We start from the raw sequence: 26,320 nt of genomic DNA, 5'->3' as shown, positions 1-26,320 counted from the left end.
CTCTCTTTTCTCCTTGTTTTTAAACACCTTGAAACATCAGTTTAGTACACAGGATATTGCAAGGGTATTTATTATTAGAGGAAATGTGAGTTTCCTCTTTTCATTTCCACCTCTTTTTCTTGGGGGAGGGGGGAGAGACTTTTCATTCAATAAATCATTTTTGCAATAATGCTTTTAACCAATTTCTCATGTACATGTATACATTTCTCAATCTAAACTTCTCCAGGGCTCCAGATATGAAAGCAGTCATTCTCTGAACCATGATATTTAATTCTGGAAATTGAGACTATTTCAGAAAACACTACAGATAAGCCTGTTTCTGTTTTATAGTTGTCTATAGAAAATGAGTGATGAAAGTATCGAGCAATGTACAAAAGTGTAATACAACTTTGTACAAAGACAAAGGACACTTTTCTAGCAACTTCACGTCAACTGCTATCTGGGAACATTGACATGTACATCAATGCACTCTGCACACTAATGTGCAATAATTCAATTCAAAATACCAGGATATATAACACATAATTTTCTGGTAACAGTTTTCTTTATTGTACTAGATGTACATACACTAATGTATTGTGAATGATCAAGTACATGCAAGAATGTTACCTCAACTTGCCATTACAAGCTCACAATGGCTTGTCCAAAGATTTATTGATAACTAGTCTTTCAGACTGGTTTGAGAATCAGAATAATGGCTGTATTTTGTTTGTTTGGTTGATTTTATTAGTTATGAATGTCGTGATGTATTTCTGGCAAACAATTACTATTATGACTGAAAGTAAAGTTAATGTTCAGAGGTGTTTTACTGACAATTTCTATTGACAGTTAGAAGGCATGTTGTCAAGGTCACTATTAACTGGTAGTAGTTAATTGAGAATGAGTCATATATTCTAGTCTTCTAGTGCTTTTGCACATGCAAGCAGTTAGTGATTTGTGCCAGTAATGTGAATGCCTTGATAATGTATAGTGTCCTACTCTTTGATGAAATAACTGTCTAACTTTCATAGAAATTGATAACTGGTCAAAAATCATTTGAAAATTATTTGAACATAACTTGAAAATGAATCCCCCCCCCAAAAAAAAAAAAAAAAAAAAATGGTAATGAATCTTTCTGCATCTTCTGTATCCATGTGATTGTTTACAGAGGTGTTGGTGTCACACTACCTTTTTCTTGGTAAAGACCAGTTACATTAGATAAACACTAAAATTCACTGCCATAAAAATAAGGTACTCCTGTCAAAGAAAACAAGAGTAAAAATGAATCCCAGGCCCATGAAAATCTGAAGTCAATGAAAGTTTTACTCCCCCAAATCAACATGCAATTTTATAAACTCGAATGATACCAAAGTAACTTCCAAATTATGAATCATCATAATCTTGGAGGAGAATATACCCCCTGGAGAGACAGTAATATTCCATTGAAAATGATGCAACAGAAAGCAACAGTTCAGTTCATAATCATCTACAAAGTTGTGGCTGACTGAAAGACGGTTTGTGAAATAAAAAAATAAAAAAAAAAAAACATTGCAATCACGTTCCTTTTATTTTTCAAGCAACAGACTCCTCATAATGTCTTTCTTGAATTGTCACTGACATTACAGTTCATCATCTCGGAAACTTTAAATTTCATTCCATTACGGTTCCACTTCTGAAGAATCAAAAACACATTCTTGCATGCCATCTGAGATGCAAAGGTCAAAATTTTATTTCTTCTCAGGATTAAAGTTCTTGATGCAAAACATAGATGAGGAGAACAATGTATGAGATATAAAGCGATCTGACCAAGACCACTGATATTGTAGTACCCATGACAGGCTATATTACCTGACCTAATGTCTTTACAGGTGGGTCAAGAAATTTTCATCATGTGTCCAATTTTTGCGAGAATATTCCCTGATCTGTTGCTTTCACATCACTGCATTTTCTCATAACCACTCTTTCCTCAAGGTAAATTCTCCTTTAATCGAACTGCCGGAGAAAAACGAATGTCATAAAGGAAAGAAAATTAATCAAAAACAAAACAGAAAAAAAAAAGCCTGTAAATGATGCCATGAGCATGTCGGATTATGTCCACTGATGTTAAGTTTCGTCAGGCTTCATGCATAGCCAAGGTTTGGTGTCATACTCACGTTTCTAAAATTTGGTAGTGCCCATACGGGGACCTGCTATATATTGCATCATTTCGTGCGAACACAAGGAATTGCAGAAGAGTGCCAGATAAATTTTGGTTCACATGAACGAGAATGGGATGAGATGCATTTTCAATATTGTACAATGGTCCACTTTCAACAACTTACCCTGAAATCTTAACAACCTGTTGGGAAGGGGAAATAACACGATCCCTATTTGTCACCCTTCCATGCACAGAAAATAAAAATCCTTTCCAACAGAGATTCTACTGTTCAGCTCTCATATATATTTCGACCAAGTGTTAAATACTTCACTGCTGTGATTTTTTTTTTTTTTTTGGTTCTTTTGATGCTGATACTACACTGACAATTGTTTTTACAAAACTCCCCCTTACAAAGACGCGAATATCTCCAATGCCTTTGATAGGTTGAGATGGGCAGTCGACAAACCATTTTCATGTGCAATGCACTCCTGTTACAAAAGGTCTTCGGGATCACCGGCTTTCTTTCTCTATATCGAGATTTTGTTAATAGCTGAACAGTAAAGTATATAAAGATATTATACAGATAACAATTTGGGACCTGAATTTCTACTTTGTCGTAATGAGAATTTCATTATAACCATGTTCGTTATAACTGCAGTGCACTGTATCATGCTTTAATCTTGGCATTGCTTCTCTGCCCACTTTTGTGAAATCCGTACATAAGTCTGTCTGATACTGCTGTCTGTTAAAATATCCCATCATACCTATTATCACTGGATCTATGACAAATATTTTATGATCTACATAAATACACACACTTTTCCGGTATTGTTATTTCCAAATGAATTTGAAATTCACAGAAGGGAATGGAATGCACCTAATTTACAGGGGGCACTCTATTTTGGTCTCTATAGTCTGAAGAGAATGGGAGCACAGGAGGTTAATGACACACAGATTGAAATACTGAGAGCAACATAGTGAAGGGAAGTGTGCAAGTTAACCACAGAAAATGTAATACACACAAATGTAGATGGACAAAGACGAAGACTTTATGTTCAACATCAATTAGAAATTGCAGATGTGCTGCTCTGAATTACAAATGTGTAGGTTATAAAATGTTTATCTACACAAGTTGTATCTACACTGTACACTGGTGGATCTGCCCACATATACTGGAAAAAATGACAAAGCCTATGAAAAGTTGAGTTTTGGGGTAGGCAAAAGTAAGATTTGAGCAGTGAGATCTGTACAGCAATATGGTCATATTACATGTATATACCTATTGATCACAAGACTTTGAAGTATAAAGATATTTCACATTGAAGCCAGGTCATATGTTTACATAAAAAAAAAACCAGATATAACCACTAAATTACCCCACATAAAACCCAACAACAACCAAAAGACAAACAAAAACCTTATGGTTTATGTTTCTGCCATTTGCAAGTTTTGTTAACGTCTTTAGTTTGTCATGGGTTACCGTGATGACTAAATGTCACCTAAATTTGCTTCCATGTCTTCTAAGTAATACTCCCAAACTGTTTGCCCCAAAGTTTTGCAAACTTCTTAGCAGCATATTTATCAATCGGCATTTAACTGAGACTACAGGGAATTTCCTCCCTCCCACTGTCAGATACTTGATCTTAACATAATATGAAGCACCCGCCCACGTAACTAGCATGAGCTTCCCACCAGGGATGGGGAAATACGTACATGGCGATCGTTGAGAGGTCCGTGTGTCAGCATAGAATGCTCACTCTTCCAGTCGCCCTCATGGAGCGGGTAGGCAGCGAAGTAGGAGCCATTGGCAATCAGGTGGTCAATGCCTACGATGGAGGGATGGGGAGGGGGGGGGGGTCGAGGAGGAAGAAGTAAAAAATATCAGAATCTCCTTTGAACAATGGCAGAGTTAGCCCACAATGCATGTATGATGAATTTGCTGAAATACACATACTTACAATTGTGTACAGGCAAGCACCTTATACGCCATATATTTCAAAGGTTTTTATGGGTTTTTTTTTGAATTTCGCAAGTCAGGTGCTAAATTAAAAACGTGAAAATATCAAGTCTAATCCGGACATGCATTGTGACATGTACATTACTCTATTCAGTACTGTATTCCAGGATCGTAAATCTAACCACTCAAGAAATTGTTGGGAAGTCCTGATTAACAATAGATACTTTAGACTCATTTTAAAAATATATCGTGTATACAGTATATGTGTCCGACACACACTTGTCGGAATATCTTGCTTCATTGAAGAAGTTGAAAGAATGGCTATTAAAGTTTGTATGCCAGTAGTCATGCTCTGCTTGTGCTTGCATCATCTGCAACAGTCACAATATGAAAACACACAGGTCAAGGGCAACTATCCCAGTTCCACTGACATTCATTCAAGATGGAGAATAAAAGATTGAACGAAGCAGTTTCACATTCTGACGGATGTTTCATGCGGAAGTATCACCTAACAATCACTCAAATAAACTCTGATGCCTCCATTACTTTCCAAGGGCAGAGGTCTTTACAAAAACGTTTGGATTCCTGCACAAATAGAACTTTTATGTGAGGAAATGAATATGAAAGCCCAATAATGCAAAGACATCTCAGCATGTCATTACAGCTCTCAATATTGCAGACTACTGACAGATAACAGAATTACAAGAAGACATATGATTGACTGAATTTCATTGCTCCATTTATCTAAACATCCTATTTCCCTTTAAATCCAAGCTGCAAAAGCAGATGGCGTGAGCTGCTGTCTCACCAAACTTGGTTGGGTCAGTTTCATCATAGCGCATCCTCTCCAAGATCTCGTACACCTGAAAGGGACAGAAACAAATATAACTTTAAGTCAAGAATGTGCTGTCTTTTCCCAGTCACACCAGCAGCAAGCATCTACAGGTGTACAGTCTGTAGTACAGTTACATGCAAAATGTATGAGAGGTCATTTTCACTGCTTAGTGTTATTATTTGAGATTCGTCCAAGTTCCTCTTGGGAATATGTGTGATCATATAACATACATTGCTGAACATTACCACTATCATAGGAGATTTTATAATTTTATTCATTTTCATTTCATTTCTTTTTTGTCCAAATTATGTATAAAAACATATATACAGAGACCTGTGTTTTTTTCCATGAGCATTCAGTGTACAATGTACATGTGTGTGTGCGTGCATTTGTGAGCGCATTTCTTCCATCAATATGCTATTGACCATATCACTTACACATTTTGATAATGACATGTACACTGTTAATTTGTTTATCTACTTTATGTTGTGTGTTTCATAAATGGGGCTCTAGGGGTCTGTCAGTTTGTTTTTTCCTGTGTAGGCATGTCTCTGCCTACACACATACACATCACCTCCCCCCCCCCCCCCTATGAATCATACTGTAGCTTGACGTTGTCATTTTCACAAGGTCCTCCTGCTGTTAGTACTAACATTTTGAGCAGAGGAGATAATTATTAAAGCAAAGTGCTTCTGCATAAAAGCCTTTTGAGATCTGCAAATGTGATTATCATTCATTGACTGGTAAAAAGCCTAATCTGGGCCCCTCTCCCACTGAATAATTCAGCAGTGAAAAAAAAAAAAATTGGTTAATAGTCAATTTGACCAATGGAATTGCTAGATTTGCCCATCGGCTGTCAGTGCGGAATGTATCATGTAAAGAGTAACAACAGAGATTTGGTTGATTTGTTACGATTTTTGCTACCAATTAAAATCAGAAGTCGAAGATGCAAGACCAGACATTCAGACGGGTCTCCAAAGGGCTTCTCACCTCAGCTGATTCTGTCCTGTTTAACAATCCCCTGCTCACTTCTTTTGCAAATACCATATAGGGATTGTGCCTTTGACGAAGGCTAGGCTAGACCCTGTCCTGACTTGAAATCGAACGGGGCACGGCAGGGGGGAGGGGTAAGAGAAATGCCACGGCAACCGCTCAGTCGGAGGAGAAAAAGGGGAGGAAGGCTTCCCTTTACACCGCATGGTGCAAGACCTATGACTCATTTACATCTCTTTCTCCACACATTCAACTACCTGCCAACCTGTGGTTAGTTGTAAAGGGTGGATGGTAGCTATAAAGAAGAGAAAGGTATCTGTGAAATGACGCACTGCCCAACAAGCCTCGACAAGTACTGCATAGCTTGGGAAGGACAGCAGCCTCCTAACAGTTTCAGAACATCCGTGTATGTGCGTGGGGAGGTTGTTTGTTGTTGTTTTGTTTTGTTTGTTTTTGTTAAGGGCAAAATGATGCGCTCAAAGTCAATGTTCATAATAGACTATACATTCCTCTTTAAAAAAAAAAATCAAAGTACAGTATGTATACAGACACGAACACACACACACACAACAACAAAAATATAAAATATATATATCCTGAATGCTATTCAAGAGAGTGGTCCAAATTAAAAAAAGAGTAACTTTCCATTAGTTAAACCATGTTTTTACACTTATCCTTGCTACCAAAATGTAGGCATATGGTGGCCCCATGACTAAAATCAAAACCAAAACTAGGGCCGCCACATTTGTATGTAGAGTGTAAATTAGATCTAAACCACCTTGGAAAAAAACAAAAGTTGTGTTGAGAGTTAGGTGCTATTACCTCGGCAAACATATGATTATGTCATCATTGTAAATGTGGTAAAGATTCTCTGAAAGCTCCAAACTGCTTCTGAACAGGATACAGACTCTTTTTTTTTTTAGGCAAATCATTGATAGGGCAGAAGTATAAAAACAGAATTTTGAGGTGTTTGAGGAATTGTGTGGGTTTTGTGTGTGTGTGTGTGTGTGTGTGTGTGTGTGTTTTTTTGGTTCTGTTTTTTAACCCTGGCATGCTAGTGTGTGGGTGGAGAGCTAAGGTAAAACCTGATCAGCCCTTTAACCCTCTGGCGATCAACATATTAAAATGCCACTGACACTGCACACTATTCAGGTTGGAAATGGCTATGACAGACTTAATCATTATAGAGACTAGCGGTAGATGACCTCAGTGCAAAAACTTACGATTCGGTTGCGGACGTTGTTTGGGAAGAAGGTATCTCTGCTCTCCATGATGAACCTGTAAGGCAAAATAAAAATATGCATGGTTGATTCATTTAAGATATTACCAACCTTTTGTCAAGGTGTAGAATTCGGCAACTGTCATCCATTACATGCAAAATGAAACCAGTTTCTCTCACAATAAACCTTCCATTACTAAAACAGCACTGGGTCTTTGGTCATTTGACAAAGAATGTCAAGAGCGTGTACAGATCAATTATTCCAACTGCAGAAAGAGACTACCTCTCTGACACACCCAGGCTAATGGTCTGGCCTTCAGGCTGATGTATGCTGTATCTAGGGGGAAATGGGCCATATGCCACCAAGATCAATGCCAAATGAACGTACAAAAGGTTAAAATGAAGCCCAAAGCCTTGAGAGCAGACTAAGTGGTTTCTGCTACCTCCACATGGGAAGTAAAGAGGAATAGGCCTTGTGGACATGATAGTCTTGACATTTAAAAGTACCCAGGGCAGGAAGAAAACAAATCTCCCTCAACTTTTGGCAGTCAAGTCATAACCCCTTATGGGCCTCATTCATTCTAGGCATATACAAATACAAACTATTTCCATAATGTTCTTCATACCACAGCTTATTTCCTTGGAATATAAACAAAGGGAAAGAAGTTGTCCTTCACAGTTTAAAAAAAAACAGTCAAGGAAAAAAGCAAATAGCAAAATTGAAATGTAACTAAAAATATTCAGGGGTGAACGAGCGAGGTTTAAGAACAAATTCAATTCTTGTGACTGCTCATCACACTTCATACTCTCAGGCTGACATTACTATCAGATGGAACTGAATGACAAAGAGCTAAAGAAAGAAGCATTAAAAAAACAGACTGACAGTGGGATAATTACAAGAAACTCTGAGCATTATGGACAAATTCTTGTCCAGGTGTAAACATGAATCTTTGAGCAATTATTTGTGCAAATCTAGGTGCTGGTGGTGAAACATTATGCCCATTCCCTTAAAAAGAATTGTCCACTATTAGACTGCCAAACAAAACAGTTAAATTTTCACTGCCATTCATACACTGCCCCAAATACTCACTCTGTTGCAAACCAAGCACTTCAAATCTTCAGTCTGTACATGTCTAAACAATCGTGTAACTGGAACATAGTCCTACACACCTCCCCCAGGATTAGTATGGCGAGTTTGATCATGGGATTTTTCTACTCACTGTTTTTTTTTTTCATTCACATGTCGTTCAAACACAGTGTTTATGGCAAATTCTTAAACTCAAGATACATTTATAGCCAGATTTTTTGCAATGTAATGCAAGTCCCTTTTAAACCTATGTGAGTTTATTGTCCACACACAAAGATAATCATTCTCTGCATGTTTTGAACATCAGTTTTTGAAAACCATCCCCCCCCCCTTTTTTTTTTTAGGTGAACATGAACAGGTCTAGTTCTCTATTCTTTTTTTCTTGCTTTTGTTTTCTTTGGGTTTGTTTTCTTTGGGGGTTTTTTCAGTGCAATAGATAAACCAGCTAAAGAAAGATCCGTATCTTCCACTGGCCTAACAATTCATCCATGTGTAAAGGGTTAAACTATACACCTAAATACACAATGAAGCCCAGACCCAAACTTATCCTACAGTGCTCTCAAGTGGTTTCACATCACAATTTATCATCATCTAAAATGCCACATTTTGTTTGTTCGTTTTCTCAAACGTTCATCAATTCCACGACTGCTACACCATACGGGATAAATTCTCATACAACTTTATCATCACTCTCCAGTACAGACAAATTTTTGTTCTTCGAAAGAGAGTATTTTAAAACTGTGAGAAGAGATAATATGTACCTTTAACTCGTCCTGAAAAAAGTAAGTATACAAGTGCGTGCAATGACACTAACACTATAATCTCAAGGATCTGACTTCCTACCCCTGCAAGTATAATCCAAGCACTTAATCATAAAGGAAGCAATGTCTCGTTCACTTTAATGAGATGTCTCATTGAAACATAATGGGTGCACAGTATGGTACAAAGAGAGATTGTGCACGCAACATTTATCCTTGACCTACAAAAGGTAGTTTGCAATTGTTTGACCTGACAAGTAACAAGTTGATGGCACAGATATAAATCTAATGTACTGTTTTTAAGGTTCTTTTCTGCTTCGGAGTTTCAATATCAAGTCACAAAGTGTGACTTGGTATTTGCATAATAACCATTCTGCAAAACCATGACCATACAAATGGGGGGGGGGGGGGGGAAGTAATTTAGCTTGCTTTTGCTCCTGTAAAATAAATGACTGGATATGCATCAGCTAAGAGGTCAAAGTTGCATGAATTTTATGGTAGTTTATGTTTACAAATGAAATTATTTGAGACCAAAGATTCTAGTTCCAGTACTGCCACAACCATTTCATAGGCATGACTATAACCTGTTGACCCTAATATTCCTAATACCACTACAACTTTTTTGTTTAGACAGTGAATTGTGGCACACTTGCAACAGGTTTTTCTCATTTTGTTTTGTTTTGTTTTGTTTTGTTTTTGTAAAGATTTGCCCCAGCATGTTCAAAATTACCACATTGTTATTTGTACCAATGTATATTGTTTGCTGGAAATACCCTAGTACAATGTAAATGCCACTAAATTGAACTGAACTGTTTCCACATGAGCTACTTTAAACAATCTCACTGAAAAATTGGAAATTACACTAACTGCCTGATCAGCCAAACTCAGGAAAAAAAAATCCATCTTTTCTCTCAAATCTAATGTCAAAACAGAGAGTCTGCTTGACCTGTAATGACCGAGTTCCTGGTTCACTTACTCCTTTTCCCTCTCTCTTAGGAAGGGGGCGGTGAAGACGTCAGGCTCGGGCTTCACAAAATCTTCACTCAGTTCAAATGGAGTTCCAAGCTTGTCCAGGCAGCTGAAAACGGACACTGGTTCCTCCATGTTGTTTTGCTGGCAACACAAGCAACACAATGGCATACTGATACTAGGTGGCAAGGTATTGTGGGATGGATGGATCTATTCAGCCAAACATTGTACACTCTCTGAAAACTTATAAATATCTACCTAAAGTACAATCATTGCTCTGAATGGGAGTGGAATTTCACTCTTTGAAATAGAGTCCTTAATTGTTTCATAGCAATGACTGCCATGTACGTAAATAATGGGTGGACATGGAAGTGAAAATGCAATATTTCAATCGCATTTCACACCTTCTGAAATCAATAATGCATCACATACTGGGGGAATTTAGCAGGAGAAATTATACTTTGGACAACATTTATTGGCACCTCAAAATTTTACCTGGTATCTCACACTGGAGAAAGATAAAATTTAACTTTGCCAATTTGAGAAACAGAACTGTAATCTGAAATGTATTAATATTCTAATAAGAAATAGGCATAAAATTCTGCAAACTGAAACAAAAAAATAATAAATGAACAACAAATGGTTCAAATTAGAAAGAATTTCTTACCCCACCTTCTGAAATGCTGATAAGGGTTATATCTATAGTTAAAACATACAAATGTTGTACAATACCAAACCAGAGAAAGGTGGTCTCCAGAGGATTTGGCGAGTTAAATCATAAAGGTTAGTTAAGGTACTTCGTGGATGTGTTCAGCTATTATTGCTCTTTTTATGATTTTTGTCTAAACCTACCTCGATGGGCATCTTGACCTTGAGCTCTTCGGCGTATCGGGCCAGGAGGTCCCATGGGGCATGGACCTTCACAAAGAAGGTCCGTCCATCGTGAGCATTCTGTGAACATCAATCACAATCCCCTTTGGATTAGCATTTTGCTGGTGAGCCCAGTTTGGTTTGCCACATGGAGGTAGAGTAATAACCACAACTCCTTTAATTCAATTACATATTTTCTTACATTTCTTTGTTACGAAATGTGTTTTTTCATTTATACATTTCATTCAGATTTTTCTGCTTAAATATTCCTAGAAAAAAAAATCTGAATTTGAAGGATATTAAGAAATTTCTCATTTTTGGACACACACACACACACATACACACAAAAATAATAAAAATTGACTGTCACTGGGACATCAAGATTTCAATTAAAAAAAAAAAAAGAAACCCCTACATAAACACTTTAGGGATCAGCTGGTGAATTATTAGGTAATCAAGTTACAGAACTGGAAGTTATCCTATACTTAATTCAATGATGTTAGCTAACCTGTAAAGAATGATCCACTAACTTTGTATAGGTACTGGAGTCATTTTGATCACAGAAATCAGACTTGAAAGGCAAATTTTCATCCATGTTCCAAATGAATTGGTGTAAATTGAAAGAAATGTCACATGATACCTCGCTATGCGTGTGACTGATGTGTGCATGAAGTGCAGCATGAGTGACTTTAATACACTGTGCACTGTCACTGGGCCATGCGTTGTTTCATTCATAAATACAGCTTTAATATATACAAGGTATTCTGATAGAGCGATGTGTGAGCAAATCATGCTGGTCCTTAAAAACTTCAAGTTCATTCAAACTGCAAACGTTATATGGAAACTTGCATAATTCAAAACACCACGTTGTAATATAGCTCCAAAAGCATCAATTTTGCCCCTTACAAGAGCACCAATCTGTCACAAAAGGCACATGCAACAGTTTCATTCATTCATTATACAGTGTAAATAGTGTTTATTAAATATGTAAATTTGTGTGCTAGTTGACCAAAGAATACAATGTATACATGAGGGCACATGTTCCAAACTGAAGAAGAAGTATAACATAAATAGTCAGATGTAATCGTTTGCTATTCATTTGGTATTCTGCATGTACTCCACGTTTAATGCAAGGAATGGTGTATCACCCACTCTGGAAAGAGTAAATGTTTCTTTTGATACAAGCCACGTAAACCCTTAATTACAAACATGTTTACATATATGCTCACACAATACAAGTAATGCCTACATCCTCAAGGGGGTATAGGCATGAAGGGAACCATGTAAATACAATGCACATATTTACAAACATGATGATAATATGGAATGTAGACAACTCGAGCATTTTATGAAGCAGGATCACATTCCAGCATTAATCAAGCCCATGTCCTGATGCACAAAACTTACAAGAAATAGGCATTATCACTCTGAGGTCGTTATTTACTATATCGATCTATATTTGACATGTCAATTTACTTCATGAGTATCAGTTTTGTGCACCTGGTTGTTACAGCAGACTGATGTTAGAATTTAAGATTTTTGAAGAATAGCATTAGGCGCTTTGCAGTTAGTCTTAAGAAATGATTAGTTGAAATGTTCAAAACTGGTTAAGAGAATTCAAACTTTGAATATAAAAGAGCTGTTAGTTTTCCTCCAAGGTTTGTCACCACGGCAAACTAAAATGAGGCTCTTTGTTTAAATCAGGTCACTAGCGTCTAATTTTTGAAACTCTTTAAAATACAAAAAAAAAAGAAATCACAAATATATGAGTGCTCTGCCATTTATGAATAAAATTCAGTCTTAGAATTTGTCACTTCCTGATGATATTTACAAGAAAAAACACACCAATAATTAACACCAAATGACTATTGCACTATGTTACAAAAACTGAACCTACAAATGCACATCAAAAAGTCACAGTCATGATCTACTGAATTTTGCGATGATACAACTGTACACTAATTGAAGGTTTGGCCACTAATGCAGATGAGGGGGTAGAGTTTATTTCTCTGGGCCCAGTAGAAAAATGCTGTTCCCTTTTACTGTGTCTTTCTTTAATTACCTGCCACTACTAGAATTGTATTTCACCAATTAAAAATGAGGGTGGGGTACACAGGGGATAAGATTGAATTAAAACCCACAACCATCATAAAATGAAGTAAAATATGAGAAAACCCAGCATTCTCGTCCCATGCCCCAGCCATGATCCCACTATGGTAACATGTATTCAGTGATACATCCAGCTGCACCGTTTATCCCTTTGAATATTTATCCCTCTGAATGTTTGCGCCTTTTAGCTCCACCATACTTCACCATCATACTCACTGGATCGTCATCCTTCGGTTCCGGGGGCTGCATGCAGACGTTACCATGACAACCATTATACATCAAAGGGGTTGATCCCATCAAGTACACAAACCGGGGGAAAGTTTTACTCACACAAGAAGGTGGGAGGTGTAGAAAGGTGTGTGCCATAATGTTTGAAAGGCAATTTTAGAACAAGCCAAGACAGGGGGTAGGGGGAAAGGTATCCAAAGAGGGATCAGGGTTGTGTTTGTAGTTTGATGTACGAGTGGTATATTATTGAGGTGAGTGAAAGATGAAAATTCCATGATTTTTAAATCATGTGTGTATGAGTAAAAGGAAAATACATGAAGAAAAAAACAGCAAAGGAGAGGAAGGTTTGGAGAAATAGAAATAAGAATAGATCAAACTGTGGATTAGATATTTGGGTTAATATCTCAGCATTAATTGGCATGCTACAACACAACAATGCCTAGAGAGCTTCAAAGTGCAAATTAAAACAGAATATGCGCACGGTGACCAAAGAGATGATTTGATGTCGCATTGTATCACTTTTGCTGTCATTATAGGTGTCTTGGTTTGTTTGTTTTTTTAATTCAAAGGGAATGTTAAGAAGAACTTTAATGATTTCTTTGTTTCTCTATCAGTTAGTACATGTATGTTTTAGAAATTTGAGAATGTCATACGACATTTTTAAACTAAAATCTAGGGCTGCCGCAAATCAAATAAACTTACTGATGGAGTGAAAATATATTCCAAAACAGAAACCATATTCTGGTTTGAAAATAGAAATTTATACTTTGCACACTAGGAATAATAAATCAAACTCTAAAAAAAACACTTTCATTATTCCAAATGAAGAAAAAGCATACTACTTGTAGTAGGCAGCTCTGAAATTCGGTTGAAAGGATTCTTCCTCATCCACTGTTCACAACTTTTGAGAATAAAACATTCATTTTTGTGAACAATGTTATCTAGGCATCACAAAAGCAAAAGATGCTGGATATTTTTCTTGGGTTCTGATGAAAATAAGAAATAAATCATAACTGCATCAACTTTTTGGCCACCGGTGAAATCAAAGAAAAAATCAAGCAAACGTGCATTTCAAAGCTCTTTCACTACAAAAATACAAAACTAATGAGAAATAAATCCAAATTCTACCCCAAACAATGTAGCAAATCAAATCATGAAATGTACGATACACTAAATATTTCTCTACAAACTACCAGCACACACTTTCTAACTACCCTACCAATAGATGAATATTCAACATAACATCCAGCTCCAAAAATACTTCCCTTACTGCTTTCCAGAACAAAGAAGCATCAACCACATTGCAAAAAAAAAATAATAATAATAATAAATAAATAAATAAATAAATACAAAATATCCCAAGCATGCATTGTTTGTAAACCTTACAGGTCAATCAAATCACAAAGTGCAACCCATCCATGCAATCCTGCACACTTAAACATGGGACAGTAAACTTGTAGGGGGGTCATTCTTCTACATACAAGTACAGTTAACAGTGCCTTGGAAAAGAACACATAAATTTTCCTCCACATTCCTCACATTCCACCATAGCAATCTCTTATTGATTATTTTTTTATCATAAAAAACAAGATTGATTGACAGCTGCACATTTTCTAATCATGTATTTGCCCATAATGCATTTTTTTTTTTTAAACAGTCCTAGTACTACATGTACATGCAAGCGATCATATTGCATTCAGCTGACTTTTCACACATGATTCAGGAGCAAGTTTATTGCAGTTATCACTGTATCTCTCATATGCAGCATGATCAGAAAAAAAGCAATTGCTCTTCGCACATAAACAAACTGAAAAGGAATGAATTCAATGAATAACTATTAACAAATTGACCTGCACGTGGCTCCTAACCACCTTTCTTTTTATTCTATTTTTTTATTTGTTTACTTTGGGTTTTGGTTTTGGTGTTGATTTTTGAAGAGTACAGACTAAGGCTTATTTGTTTCTACTCTGAAATCAATTGGTATAAACTTGATGCAAAAGGAGCACATCTCCCTTTTTCCTTACCATTTCTTTTTACCCATAATTCATCTTTACCACAAGTACCAACAATGATACAAGAAGAACACTGATGGTATGTCTCGAGTTTGTCACAACTGTATGTGCGGCATGACTTGCCACTGTAAATGTCTATAAAGATCAGTATCACACATGTTAGCCTTCACTGCAAGCAAGAGAAAAGGTAATGTATTATTAAACAGAATAGATGAACTGCAGTTGCACTTCATGCAAACTTTGAACTTAATTTCTTCAGCACAATGAGTAGTGGAGATTGTGCTTTGCAAACTAAAAGGAAAGAAGCAGGTTCAAGTGAAATTCTTCAAGAATTCGCAAACTGCCTTCAACATATTTCAATAGTTCTTTTCAGCTATTTCCTTTTGATACTCATACTTTCTAGTTTCTTCCAAGGCACATGAACGACAGTTTCAGACAAAACACTACTACATTGTACTTAAAAAGCACACCAGAAGTCACACACTCCACACATATATACAACGTGCAAATATCACACTCTCCCTATCACACGAGCTTCAGAGAGAGAAGGGAGTCCTTCTCCGAGCTCTGAATGCAGAGGAGGGGGTCAACTTTGCCACTCTGCTGGCTGCGGATTGGGAGACATTACCTCTGAGGTCTCCTCCTCCAGCTCGAGTCCCTCCTCCTTGAGGTTGGCCTGGAAGTTGGCCCGCTTCCGTACTCGCTTCTCCTCCCGCTCCTCGCTCTCCATCTTCCGGTAGGCCAGGACGAAGTCGATGCGGCGCTTGCCATCTCGGAAGAAGAGGTCCTGGGAGGTGCTCTCCTCCTTCTTGACTGGCGACTGCTGAGACAGGTGGAATATTAAAGGCAAAAGGCAGAATTAAATAAGGGAGAATTTTGTGGTTTGTTTGTTTGTTTGTTTGTTTGTTTGTTTGTTTGTTTGTTTGTTTGTTTGTTTGTTTGTTTGTTTTTAATAGTGTTAGGAATAACTCTAGAGACTGGGAATAACTCTAGAGGTATCAATCCATGCCACTGGTTCCCTTTCTCCCCATCTCCTTACAAAAGCTTGAATTTGATTTTCCTGATACTGGGAGTCAAATTAATCAGTAATTCTATTTCAAACAGGGAAAAAGAGAACATTTCTGAAAAAAAAAATAATGAAGTATCTGTAGCTTGTGGCTACAAAATAAGTACACGCTGTAAATTCAAATTCCGTCCTGCAAAGCATTTTGAACCGTATTTTGGAAGTTGTGGTTGTCACTAAACTTCATAGCAAAATAATTTTTCTACTGACTATCAATGAAACCTTCACTTGTTTCGTCACTTCTCGCGTCATCATTGAAGAAAATATGAGAACAATTGAAGCCCCTTATGACTTTAAGTATTCAACTCAAACAGTATCAAATTTGTTTTTCAGCCATGACTAAAAGCCAGTGCCTCTCAGGGAAATACAGCCATATGGTGTTACTTTTTGTCTCATGTAATATAGCTTTGAGAATTCCTGTACCATTTGACCATAATCTATGTTCATTGAACAAGCAATAGAATTTATAAGTCTTGGAGGACTACAAACTGTATAAAAGTATACACAAAGCATCACAAACGGCACATCATAGACATAAAAAAAAACCCATGCATGATAACACCACCATGGTGCAGGGCTGCTAGCATTGACCACATCAAAATCAGGAAAGAATAAGATAGTGATTTTTTTAGGGAAATGTGTGTTTAGAAATGCATTTCAAAAGGTTACAATGCCTCCAAACTTGGGGATAGTTTCATGAATATGCAGATATATGCAAATTGGGTTATTCATGATTACATGAATTTGCATGTATGTATACTCCTAGCATTTTTTATTCTCTTCTCATGACATGGAGAAATATTGCTATTTTCAGGGAGTTTCCATTCAGAATCAGGGAGATTTCAGTTCTGTATGTTGGGGAATTTGGTGTCAATTGACAATGAAAATGTCTGTGAAGTATACTAGAGAAGGAGAACAATACCATTTTGATGCTCTATGTAGATTCAACACTCTCGCAAATGTGTCTCATCATATTAAAACCCAATCACCAAATGCAGCACTGTCCCTTTAACACATTAATCAGATCCTTTCATGCAAACAAAGATTGGCATGGGTATATTAACCCGTTGAGGACGAGTCCCAAGTATACTCGGGCAGGTGTCTATGGGAAATGCGTGTTGTAGCAAAATCAAACCGTCCTCGACGGGTTAACATTTCTATAGAGCAAATGCATATATTTATAACAAAACAATCTTTTCAACTCTTTATCGTTTAGTTTTAGCATTTCTTTGCACAGTAAAACAGCATGGCACATTTGCAGAAAAAAAATATGTGGAAAAATGGATCAATGTTATACATGTTTTCAACTAAAAGCCAAGACATTCTTTGAATACCCTTTTATTTCCCTTGAATTTATAGAAAGAAGACCTCACATGGGGCATGCACTATGGTGATACCAAATGCAATAATTACACAGATAGGACCAGACCTTACATTGGACATGCACTACACTGACATCAAATGCAATGTTCAGATAGATTTGATTTATATGGGAAGAAATATTTGCAGTAGAGAGCTGCTACATATTGTAGCACGAAAAAAATTTTTAAAAGAAAAAAAATGCACTCTAAGACTCAGTGCTATGTTGATGCATGTTATAAATGTTGGTTAGAAATGATAATAAATGTATTACAGCTAATAAACTGACATCCCTATACTAAAGTAATGACAAATGAGACACTGAAAACACATAATCTTGACTCCAGGCCTACAAAGTATGTCAGAAATGGGGGGGGGGGGGGTCTTGAAGATTTCTACTCTACGAGAACTTTAATAGCAATGTGTAAAAATAGCATGTTTCACCATTGTATTCAAGTATAGAAATATTTCTGACCCTTGTACATGTATACGTTGCCTTTTGAAGAGCTTGTAATTTCATCTGCTGCAGTTTCCATTTCAACCGTGTAATGTTTGCATTACAGAATTCATGTCAACAACAGCAAAGCTTGTCTGCGGTTTTTTGAGGAGCTGCCTTTTGACTATGAAACAATACGCACTATACAGAATTTAATCTATAGAGCATTGTCATTCATCATTGCAATTTCACTGGTTCATCTGACAGTATCTTGACCAGAAGATGAAACTCCCATACATTTGATTTACATTGTACCATGAAACTCACATATTCTGTCCACAGTACTGGACATGCACCTGCTCTTGCACAAAAACTAATACTACGCTCATGCCAGCATAGAAGGTAACCCTGATCAAGCACATAATTTTTGTTTGTTTGTCTTTTGGGGTGTCACTGATATTAAACCTGAGATATTAAATGAATAACACTGGCAATCTAGTTCAGTGCACAGCAAACTAAAACTCACAATAGAAAAGTGCCAAAGACACACAAAGTTATCACATAATAAACTGACACACAGTCATGCACAATTACAAAGACACTACTGATGGAATTTACAGCATTGTACATTAAAAAAACAACAAACCAAATTATAAAGGAAAAACCAAAGGCAAATCACTCAGAGTTGTTACTTCTAAGATTTGATATTACAGAGGTGAGGACGAACTGAATAAATCATTAAATGTGTTCTGTGGTTCAATATAGATGCAGACAGACAACACATTCAGTTTTGTTGTTGTGTATCAAATGGGGTTTAAAGTATCATGTTTAACAAATACTTGAAAAAGAAATAGCAGGTTGAAAAGATTTCCTACCACACCATGAGATAAACTATTTCAGAGATCAATATCTTTAATGTCACTGATGAATTGTTTACTTTCAAAGTGCACATGCATGTACGTGTTAGGCAATTGTATAATTAGGCACTGCAAGAGTGTGACCTTTTTCAACTGTCTTGCTTGATTAACATGAGTTTGTAAACATGAAACTGCATTGCCAAATCATATTTTGCATTTTCCTTATTTGCAAAAATCTCTCTATCACAACATTTAGGTAAATTATTTTAATTTTTCACATTAGATTTTTTTTTTCTCTTTTTGGGGGTTGGGGGAGTGAAATACTAAGAGTAAAACTTTTTAGCTTATAAAATAAGAATTAAATTTGATACTGAAGCGTGAAAGCAAAGAAAAGAAAAGCTTTGCATACTACTGCCTTTGAATCTTGAACAAATAACACACACACACACACACACACACTCACACACACACACACACACACACACATGTGCAGTAGTGTATGTGATACAAATGTCACACATGCTGCAATCGTCATGGATGTCTTTACCTCTGGTATCTCAACATTCTCTAGTAAGTTTGGATATAAGTGCTATAAATGACAGAGATATGGGGGAAAAAATAAAAAGTGTTAATAACAGTCCAGTCACCTTGTCATGACGACATAAAAATGAGTGATGACTGTACAAATACAACACGCATTTGTACATAAACTGGACAATTGAGCAACTTGGCAAAATGTTCATACAAAGTGACTTGCCAATTTGGAAAAATTACCATGTCATGTGCACATCTGCATACACACAAACACACAAAAAAACAATAACATTTAATACATGGCAATTTGTAAACAGCACATGAAAATAAAAAATCCAACATAAGTAATGCATCATATTCAACTGAAATGGGAGAGGACATAACTGCACAAAAGAGGAATCAACAATTATTGTTAACTCATTCTGTCCCTTTTATACAATCCTTGTACTTTTGTGGTTACTCACATTATCACAATGAGAATGCAAGAGATTGATTGCCTTCTTTCCAGACTAAGATTGTCCTTGTTAGATATAAACACACAACTGCATGTTTCTGGATACAGAATGGCTGACAATGAAATACATAAAAGTATGTGAACATTGAAGATGTCATCTACACTTACATGGTATCTACTCTCTCCATATGATTCTAAACACAAGTACATAGTGCAGAGCCATGTACTTTATAGTTGTCTGGCTATTTTGCAGTCTGGAGACCAGACTATCAAACACTTACACATACATGCTTGCGGGCAGAGAGGAGAGGGGTCTGTCAAAGAGGGAGAAGTTTTGGGAAATTCATCAAGCAATGAAAAAAGTGCAATCTTTTTAATACAGCCGTGAATACTATACTACTCAGAATATATTGTGCTTCAAATTAATGCCCCCAATAGCAATACTGCATAGATTATGAAAAGGGAAGAAAATGGTCCTAGTGCCCCACTTCCCCCCCCCCCCACACACACACACACATAACAGAACAAAAGAAAAATGGGTAAACTTTACAGAAAAGGAAACATTCCATCATCTACACTTTCAGCCCCCGATAAATTTCATTAGAACAAAACAATTCCACACATACACTTGCAAACAATAATTTGTGTTTCAAAATGAGGGGTCACTGTTGATATCAAATAATTATTTTTAAAAGTGTTGTTGATTTTCAAAAGAGCATCCCTGAGAATGACAAAATGTGAATCAAGCATGCAATGAAAAAATACAAATAGATATCATTTGTCATGATCTGTACATAATAAACTTAACTCATTATGAGAGATTACATCATTACTTGGGTGCATATCAACTACAAGTTTTCCAAAACAATTTTAAAAAGCTGCCCATTAAAATTCATAAACTGGTGGTCTTCAAGCCCATGTTACAAAACCTACAAAATCATGGCAACAAACAAGTTTGCTTTCAAAGCAAACAAAGTCTATACTTCTTTAAAAATGCTTTTGCAAAGAACTGGGTACCTGTACAGAATGTATATGAAACTTGCTCAGGTTTAATACGAGGTCAGAGGATTTAGATGTAACTAGCCATGTGTATGCACATGGACACCTCTTTCCAGAATTGATAAGTGACTAAGTAACTTGTTTATGTACATCTGTTACATAACATGTCAGCCACAGACATGACATCCATTTAATATTTGGTACAATGGCAATTTCTGCATTGACTCGTGCTGTTCTGTATTTGCCACACACATAGGCTACCTAAATCATATGAAGATGACTGGTTCTTTTTATAAAACCAGATTACAAAAGCTTTTTCTAAAGGTTATCAAATTATGTCCCTGGCAAAGAATGCTGTATTGTAGTGCAACAAACACACATTATATGTGGTGTATGTACACACACGCACACACACATGCACAATTAAGCACGCAGCTAAATTTAGAAACATAAAATATTGGAGGGCAGCAATCAGGGAGGGATCACTTGTCATTTACTTTTACTAGCAAATTCATGAAATATGTTACTGCTCATTGGAAAACAAATACTGGCTTGCCCCTTTGCTGTACATGTATGGGCAAGTCTTTTTACCAGATATCCACTTCAGATGGTGTGTCAGTGGGAAGAACTGTGTTCCTGCCAACACAGTACCAGAAAGAGTTTATGCTTCAAGAACACACAGCTAAAAAATGTATTGGAATGTTATATTACTTTATACTGGGTCAATTATTGTTAGGTTTAAAACAGGGTGGAAGAATCATTCATTTTCTTTTGCATTCTTTTTCCTGAAAGAACAATCATGCTCTCATGGACTAAAAGAGTTCCCTAAACAAAATGTTGCATAGGGATACAAGTACAGTGTATGAGTACACGACATCACACAGCGGAACAGTACACAACATTTGTGCTCGTTACACCTACTGTTAAAGCTGTTATTTTCGCGAAGGTATAATTTTCGCAAATTTCACGAATAACTGTTGGACTGCGAATTTAAGAACATGCGAAAATGTCGCCACGTGCTAGGCTGATAGTGTACTTATTCAATAGCCTCAGTGTCAATTTGCGAAAAACAACATCTCGCGAAAATGTGCGAGACCTGCTCCCCCACGAAAATGTCTGTGACCTGTTCCCCTGCGAAAATATCTGTATGCAAAAATAACAGCTTATGCAGTATCATACTGCAATAATGAAGTCTTTGAAAACTTGTCAAAAAGTTGATTTAGGTCTGTTGTTATATTCAAATCCGATGAGCTTTTTTTTTGGGGGGGGCACAAGATTGGATATAAAACGTAAATTCTGCAGGACTAGAAGTTGTGCTAAATTGTTCTCGGTGAAACTCAGCTGAAACCATGCATGGTGTCTAGCCACATCTGTCTCTTGTAGCATGCAACCATTAGGGGAAGGTAGATGGGGGCAAAGGGAGCTCACTCATGGAACAGTTGTGGGGAGGGAGGGGCCTGATTGGTGGACACACCCATGCAGAAACACACTGACCTGATGCTGGGGTGTAACATTGTTCTCTTCCCAGGTTGGGAACTTGGGATAGAGGCTCTAAATAGTGAAACAGATGTGAGCACCAATTGAAAAGCAAAGAAAACATTCTAGCTACAATGTACACTGTAGAGTCACAATGTAAGATGAAATGAAGCTCACTATGACACAAAACTATGAACAAACATAGTGGACCAGAAGTATAACTATGAGTGTACATGCCTCAGTAAAAAGCTTCTACATCTACATACATTTGTATTCTACAAACTCTGCGCAATCAGTCAGTCAAATTGACATCAAGTAAAAAAAAAAAAAAGAGAGAGAAATCCAAGCACTATCTATAATATAATGCCATACGTAGAAATTTGAACGGATAAAATGGATGGTTTCACAACATATTTTCACAGAACCTCTGCAGCCAATTCCAATGAATGAAACTGGATTTACTGAACAACATGCAACTGAATACTGATGTTTATATTATACACATAAGACTTTCACTAGCAGTTTAGGCTAATACCTACACTAATGAATTAAAACACAATATGCAGCTTCCTTTTTACAACCTATGAAAAAGGGAGTTCTTTACTCTTAATCATTTTAAAATGCTTTGAACTGCGCTCTTTTGATACCAAGCAGCAACCAGTATCATGCGCGCTGTATGAAAAAATCAGACCATTTATGTAAAAGAAGCACAACGTATATTAATACAATACAACTCAATAACTAAATGAAATAAATTAATAATCAAAATCAACTTTAATACAGGAAAGTTTGCCCTATTTCACTTGAAATCTACAAATGTAGCTGTAAATCAAACCGACAATGTTCCTCGTCATTTGCAATACCAAGATAATGAGACCATATTACATCACTAGCCGAGAATGAAGATCTGAATGTTACCATATTTTCAGTCCCAGAGTTTGTCATTTCCAATGTTAATTTCCTTGGTTCTTTGTTTTCTATAGCTCTCCATAATCCCTCACCCCCCCCCCCACATACACAAAGGAAAACTGCAGCATTGTGATCCACAGAACACATAGGTCTATGAGTGAAAATCACAAGATATGATTCGAAAGGTAACACACGATGCTGACAAAGTATAGGTACAATGCCCAGATGACGTATGTAGGAAGGAATCTGATGATGAACTTTAATTTCTATTTGTTACAGAAAAAAAATAATGAAGACTGATAGCAGAGTTCTAATTAATACATTTTCTGAATAACATCAAATAGAAAAATAGGATTTGAACCACATCTGACATGTTGTATGACTTGGCAAGACTTCATTCCCACTGGCCAAACAGTTCCCAAATTCAAACACACACAATCCATAGATTACTCAAACAGATTGGGATGGAAGTACAAAATGTAAGTTGAGAGGGTTGTGGTTTTAAAGTCAATATGTAAACAAGGAAACTGACATTGTAGGACTGCTATGCCTACAATCCCACACTTTTTTGCTGGAAATAGTTTGATGAAAGGTCAAACCACTGAAATGTGAAATACACTGCTTCCATGATCACCAATTGTACGACGAGTTTAAATAGAGTCTACGTGAATATTTCATTCATTTATTTTTTTTCTTTCCTTTGCGCCCACCAAGAGCATTTTTGTTGACAACAAATTATTTCAAATTTCTGAGGTATCACGGAAAACAAATAAGAACACTTAAACTATGTGTATATCAACAAAATCAACATGATTATTAAGACTGTCATGCCAAAGCATACATAGTGAACATATTGAAATGTTAGTATCAAAGTCATCTGTCCAGGAGCCTGATGGATGATGCACCATTTTCAAACTGGAATGTTGCTCAAACAATGTACCTAACTTTTTTTTTTTTTTTTTGGCTTGATTGGTGAACTGCCACTGATTTGTTTTTGTTGTTGTTGTTGTTGTTGTTGTTCTCTCAAAAAGGTGTTCAAATTTTTATAGGACACCAGACACTTGTACAGGATCCAACAAAAAGGCATTCAATCTCTTTTAGAAAACAAAATAATAATTCATGGCCTCTTACATTTATACAGAAACCACTTTGAAATAGAAGTCACAAAAAAAGTATTAAAAAAATCCATGTGTAAGACCCTATTCTATTAATTTCTAATCAAAACCTTTGTCCAATTCTGCCCTCAATTTTAAGCAATCTGTGGCATTTATGCTATTACATCGTACTTCTGACATACAATGTTCTCTGTCAAATTGTCAACACATACTGCTCTTACCTTACATTTTAGATTACACTCAACTCCAACAGTGCAACAGTCACCTCTATTTTGTTTCCATTACTGAAACCCATTTTGAACACAAAAACTCCCATGAACGATCTATTTGAATATGGTATGAACAAATGCAACCCTCTAACCTCATAGTTTATTACTGAATAATTTCTGCCTCCATTTTCAAAACTATTTGCGTGGGATAACTTTAAGGTTTTTTTTTTTTTTTTGCCTAGGGCACCTCTGTTCTTAATCTAAATACACCACCCACAACCATGTCAATAATTAACCTAAAGCCACAGGGCACGAAACCTGAACGATCCCTACATTCAACACACCTTCCCACATATGTACCCGATGCAAAGATATGCTATGTTTATAATATATGTCAACAAGGTGTTAGTAGTAAGATTAACTCGTGAGTGGAACATGAATACTTTGAACTTTTTCTTTTCCTCTTTATATCTGTCAATTAATCTTTTTTTTTTTTTAATGCATGCGGGAGGCTTAAATTCCAGCCCTCTTTAATAACTATTGTAGCTTGTATTTCACAGCAATTAACAGTTGATTGAAGGTCTTATCAAATTATTAAGTATTCCACTGAATGAATATATTTAACCTGCTTTCTAGCTTATCTTTAGTGAGCTTGTGGAACTTTTGTCCCTCAGTATGGTGTGGGCAAAAGGTTACACTGACTTTTAGCTACCTACATTCACAAAACAGAGAGAATATTCATATGCAATCTTTAGTTTATTTCTATTATACGAGCAAGAAAACTCGACATTCTATCCCATACACAAATAGTGTGGTGAGTTCTGATGTTTGGTTGGGATTTCGCTTGTGTCCAATTTGTGCACACTTAAAACTTACAGAAAACTTACTTGTAAACACTTTACAGAACAGCAGAGAGCACAGGGCAGCAAACTGAACAAGGGGCTCACTAGTTGTTTCAATACATAGGTACATTTCATTTGAAATGGGAAGACAATAAAAACTAATAGGGAGGTAGCCAAGCTCTTTCTGAAAAATACCATCATAAAAGCTCCATGCAACACTCCAGAGGTAATTAACTTGTTACACTGGCAGGCAGGTGGCTATTGGACACTTTAATGCATAATTCCTCGTTTACATTCTTTGAATTTGAATTCTGATGCCTTTTCCTCCTTCCTTACAGGGAAAACAACCTCATCTTTGTAATTCTATTCAAGTTTCTAAAATTTCTGTTTCAGTTTCAGTTTGTTTTATTTCTCCATTTAAACAAATGAAATAATCATGACAAATCAAACAATTATTGTGTTTTCACATCAAAATATCAACAATAGCACTCAAAAGAAATAGATATATAAGAACCAATTTTTCATCATTTATAAGGTATGCAGGTAGAGGAGACTTTATTGATATTAAAGCAATTTGTTTGACTGGGATTACAGTTTATGGGTAATATGGTACCTTACATTCTACCTCGTTTTTCATGGAAGGAGAAAAAAAACATACACACAGATAAACAACTTGAAATTCTGAGTATTATCATTTGGCTAACGAGGTTAACACAAGGGGAAAATAAAACCTGGACAAAAACAAATTGAAGGGACAAAGGAGGGGATGCCTGAATAGGGAAAAGTTGAGAGAGAAAGATGTTTGGTGGTGGTGGATGGAGGGACACTGAATAATGCGAGATACCAAGAAAACATTTATGAAATAGTACAGAGCATACCATTTCAAGAAGAATTCAAAGTTTATTTGATAAAAA

General features: G+C 36.4%; 1 protein-coding gene across 17 annotated transcripts in view; it reads right to left on the bottom strand.

Moving 5' to 3' along the window:
• Positions 1-26,320, bottom strand: part of LOC139727452 (anoctamin-4-like) — a 127,451-nt gene that overhangs the window by 51,649 nt on the left and 49,482 nt on the right. For 6 of the 17 annotated variants that reach the window (XM_071638408.1, XM_071638409.1, XM_071638410.1 and 3 more), the window contains exons 3-11: positions 19,416-19,457; positions 15,782-15,973; positions 13,130-13,156; positions 10,787-10,885; positions 9,942-10,078; positions 7,125-7,179; positions 4,882-4,936; positions 3,830-3,942; positions 2,133-2,168 (exon numbers count right to left, since the gene is read on the bottom strand). In XM_071638408.1, coding sequence (XP_071494509.1) covers positions 2,133-2,168; positions 3,830-3,942; positions 4,882-4,936; positions 7,125-7,179; positions 9,942-10,078; positions 10,787-10,885; positions 13,130-13,156; positions 15,782-15,973; positions 19,416-19,457 — 756 coding nt within the window. Of the gene's footprint in view, positions 1-2,132; positions 2,169-3,829; positions 3,943-4,881; positions 4,937-7,124; positions 7,180-9,941; positions 10,079-10,786; positions 10,886-13,129; positions 13,157-15,781; positions 15,977-19,415; positions 19,458-26,320 lie in introns of all 17 variants that reach the window. The other 11 variants (XM_071638415.1, XM_071638416.1, XM_071638417.1 and 8 more) reach the window with 8 other exon arrangements.

This window comes from Diadema antillarum, unplaced genomic scaffold (genome assembly GCF_040938485.1).
Source record: "Diadema antillarum isolate AM-2024a unplaced genomic scaffold, OU_Dant_1.0 seq00000131_RagTag, whole genome shotgun sequence".
In the NCBI taxonomy this organism is placed as follows: domain Eukaryota; kingdom Metazoa; phylum Echinodermata; class Echinoidea; order Diadematoida; family Diadematidae; genus Diadema; species Diadema antillarum.
This window is presented reverse-complemented; position numbering and strand designations above follow the sequence as displayed.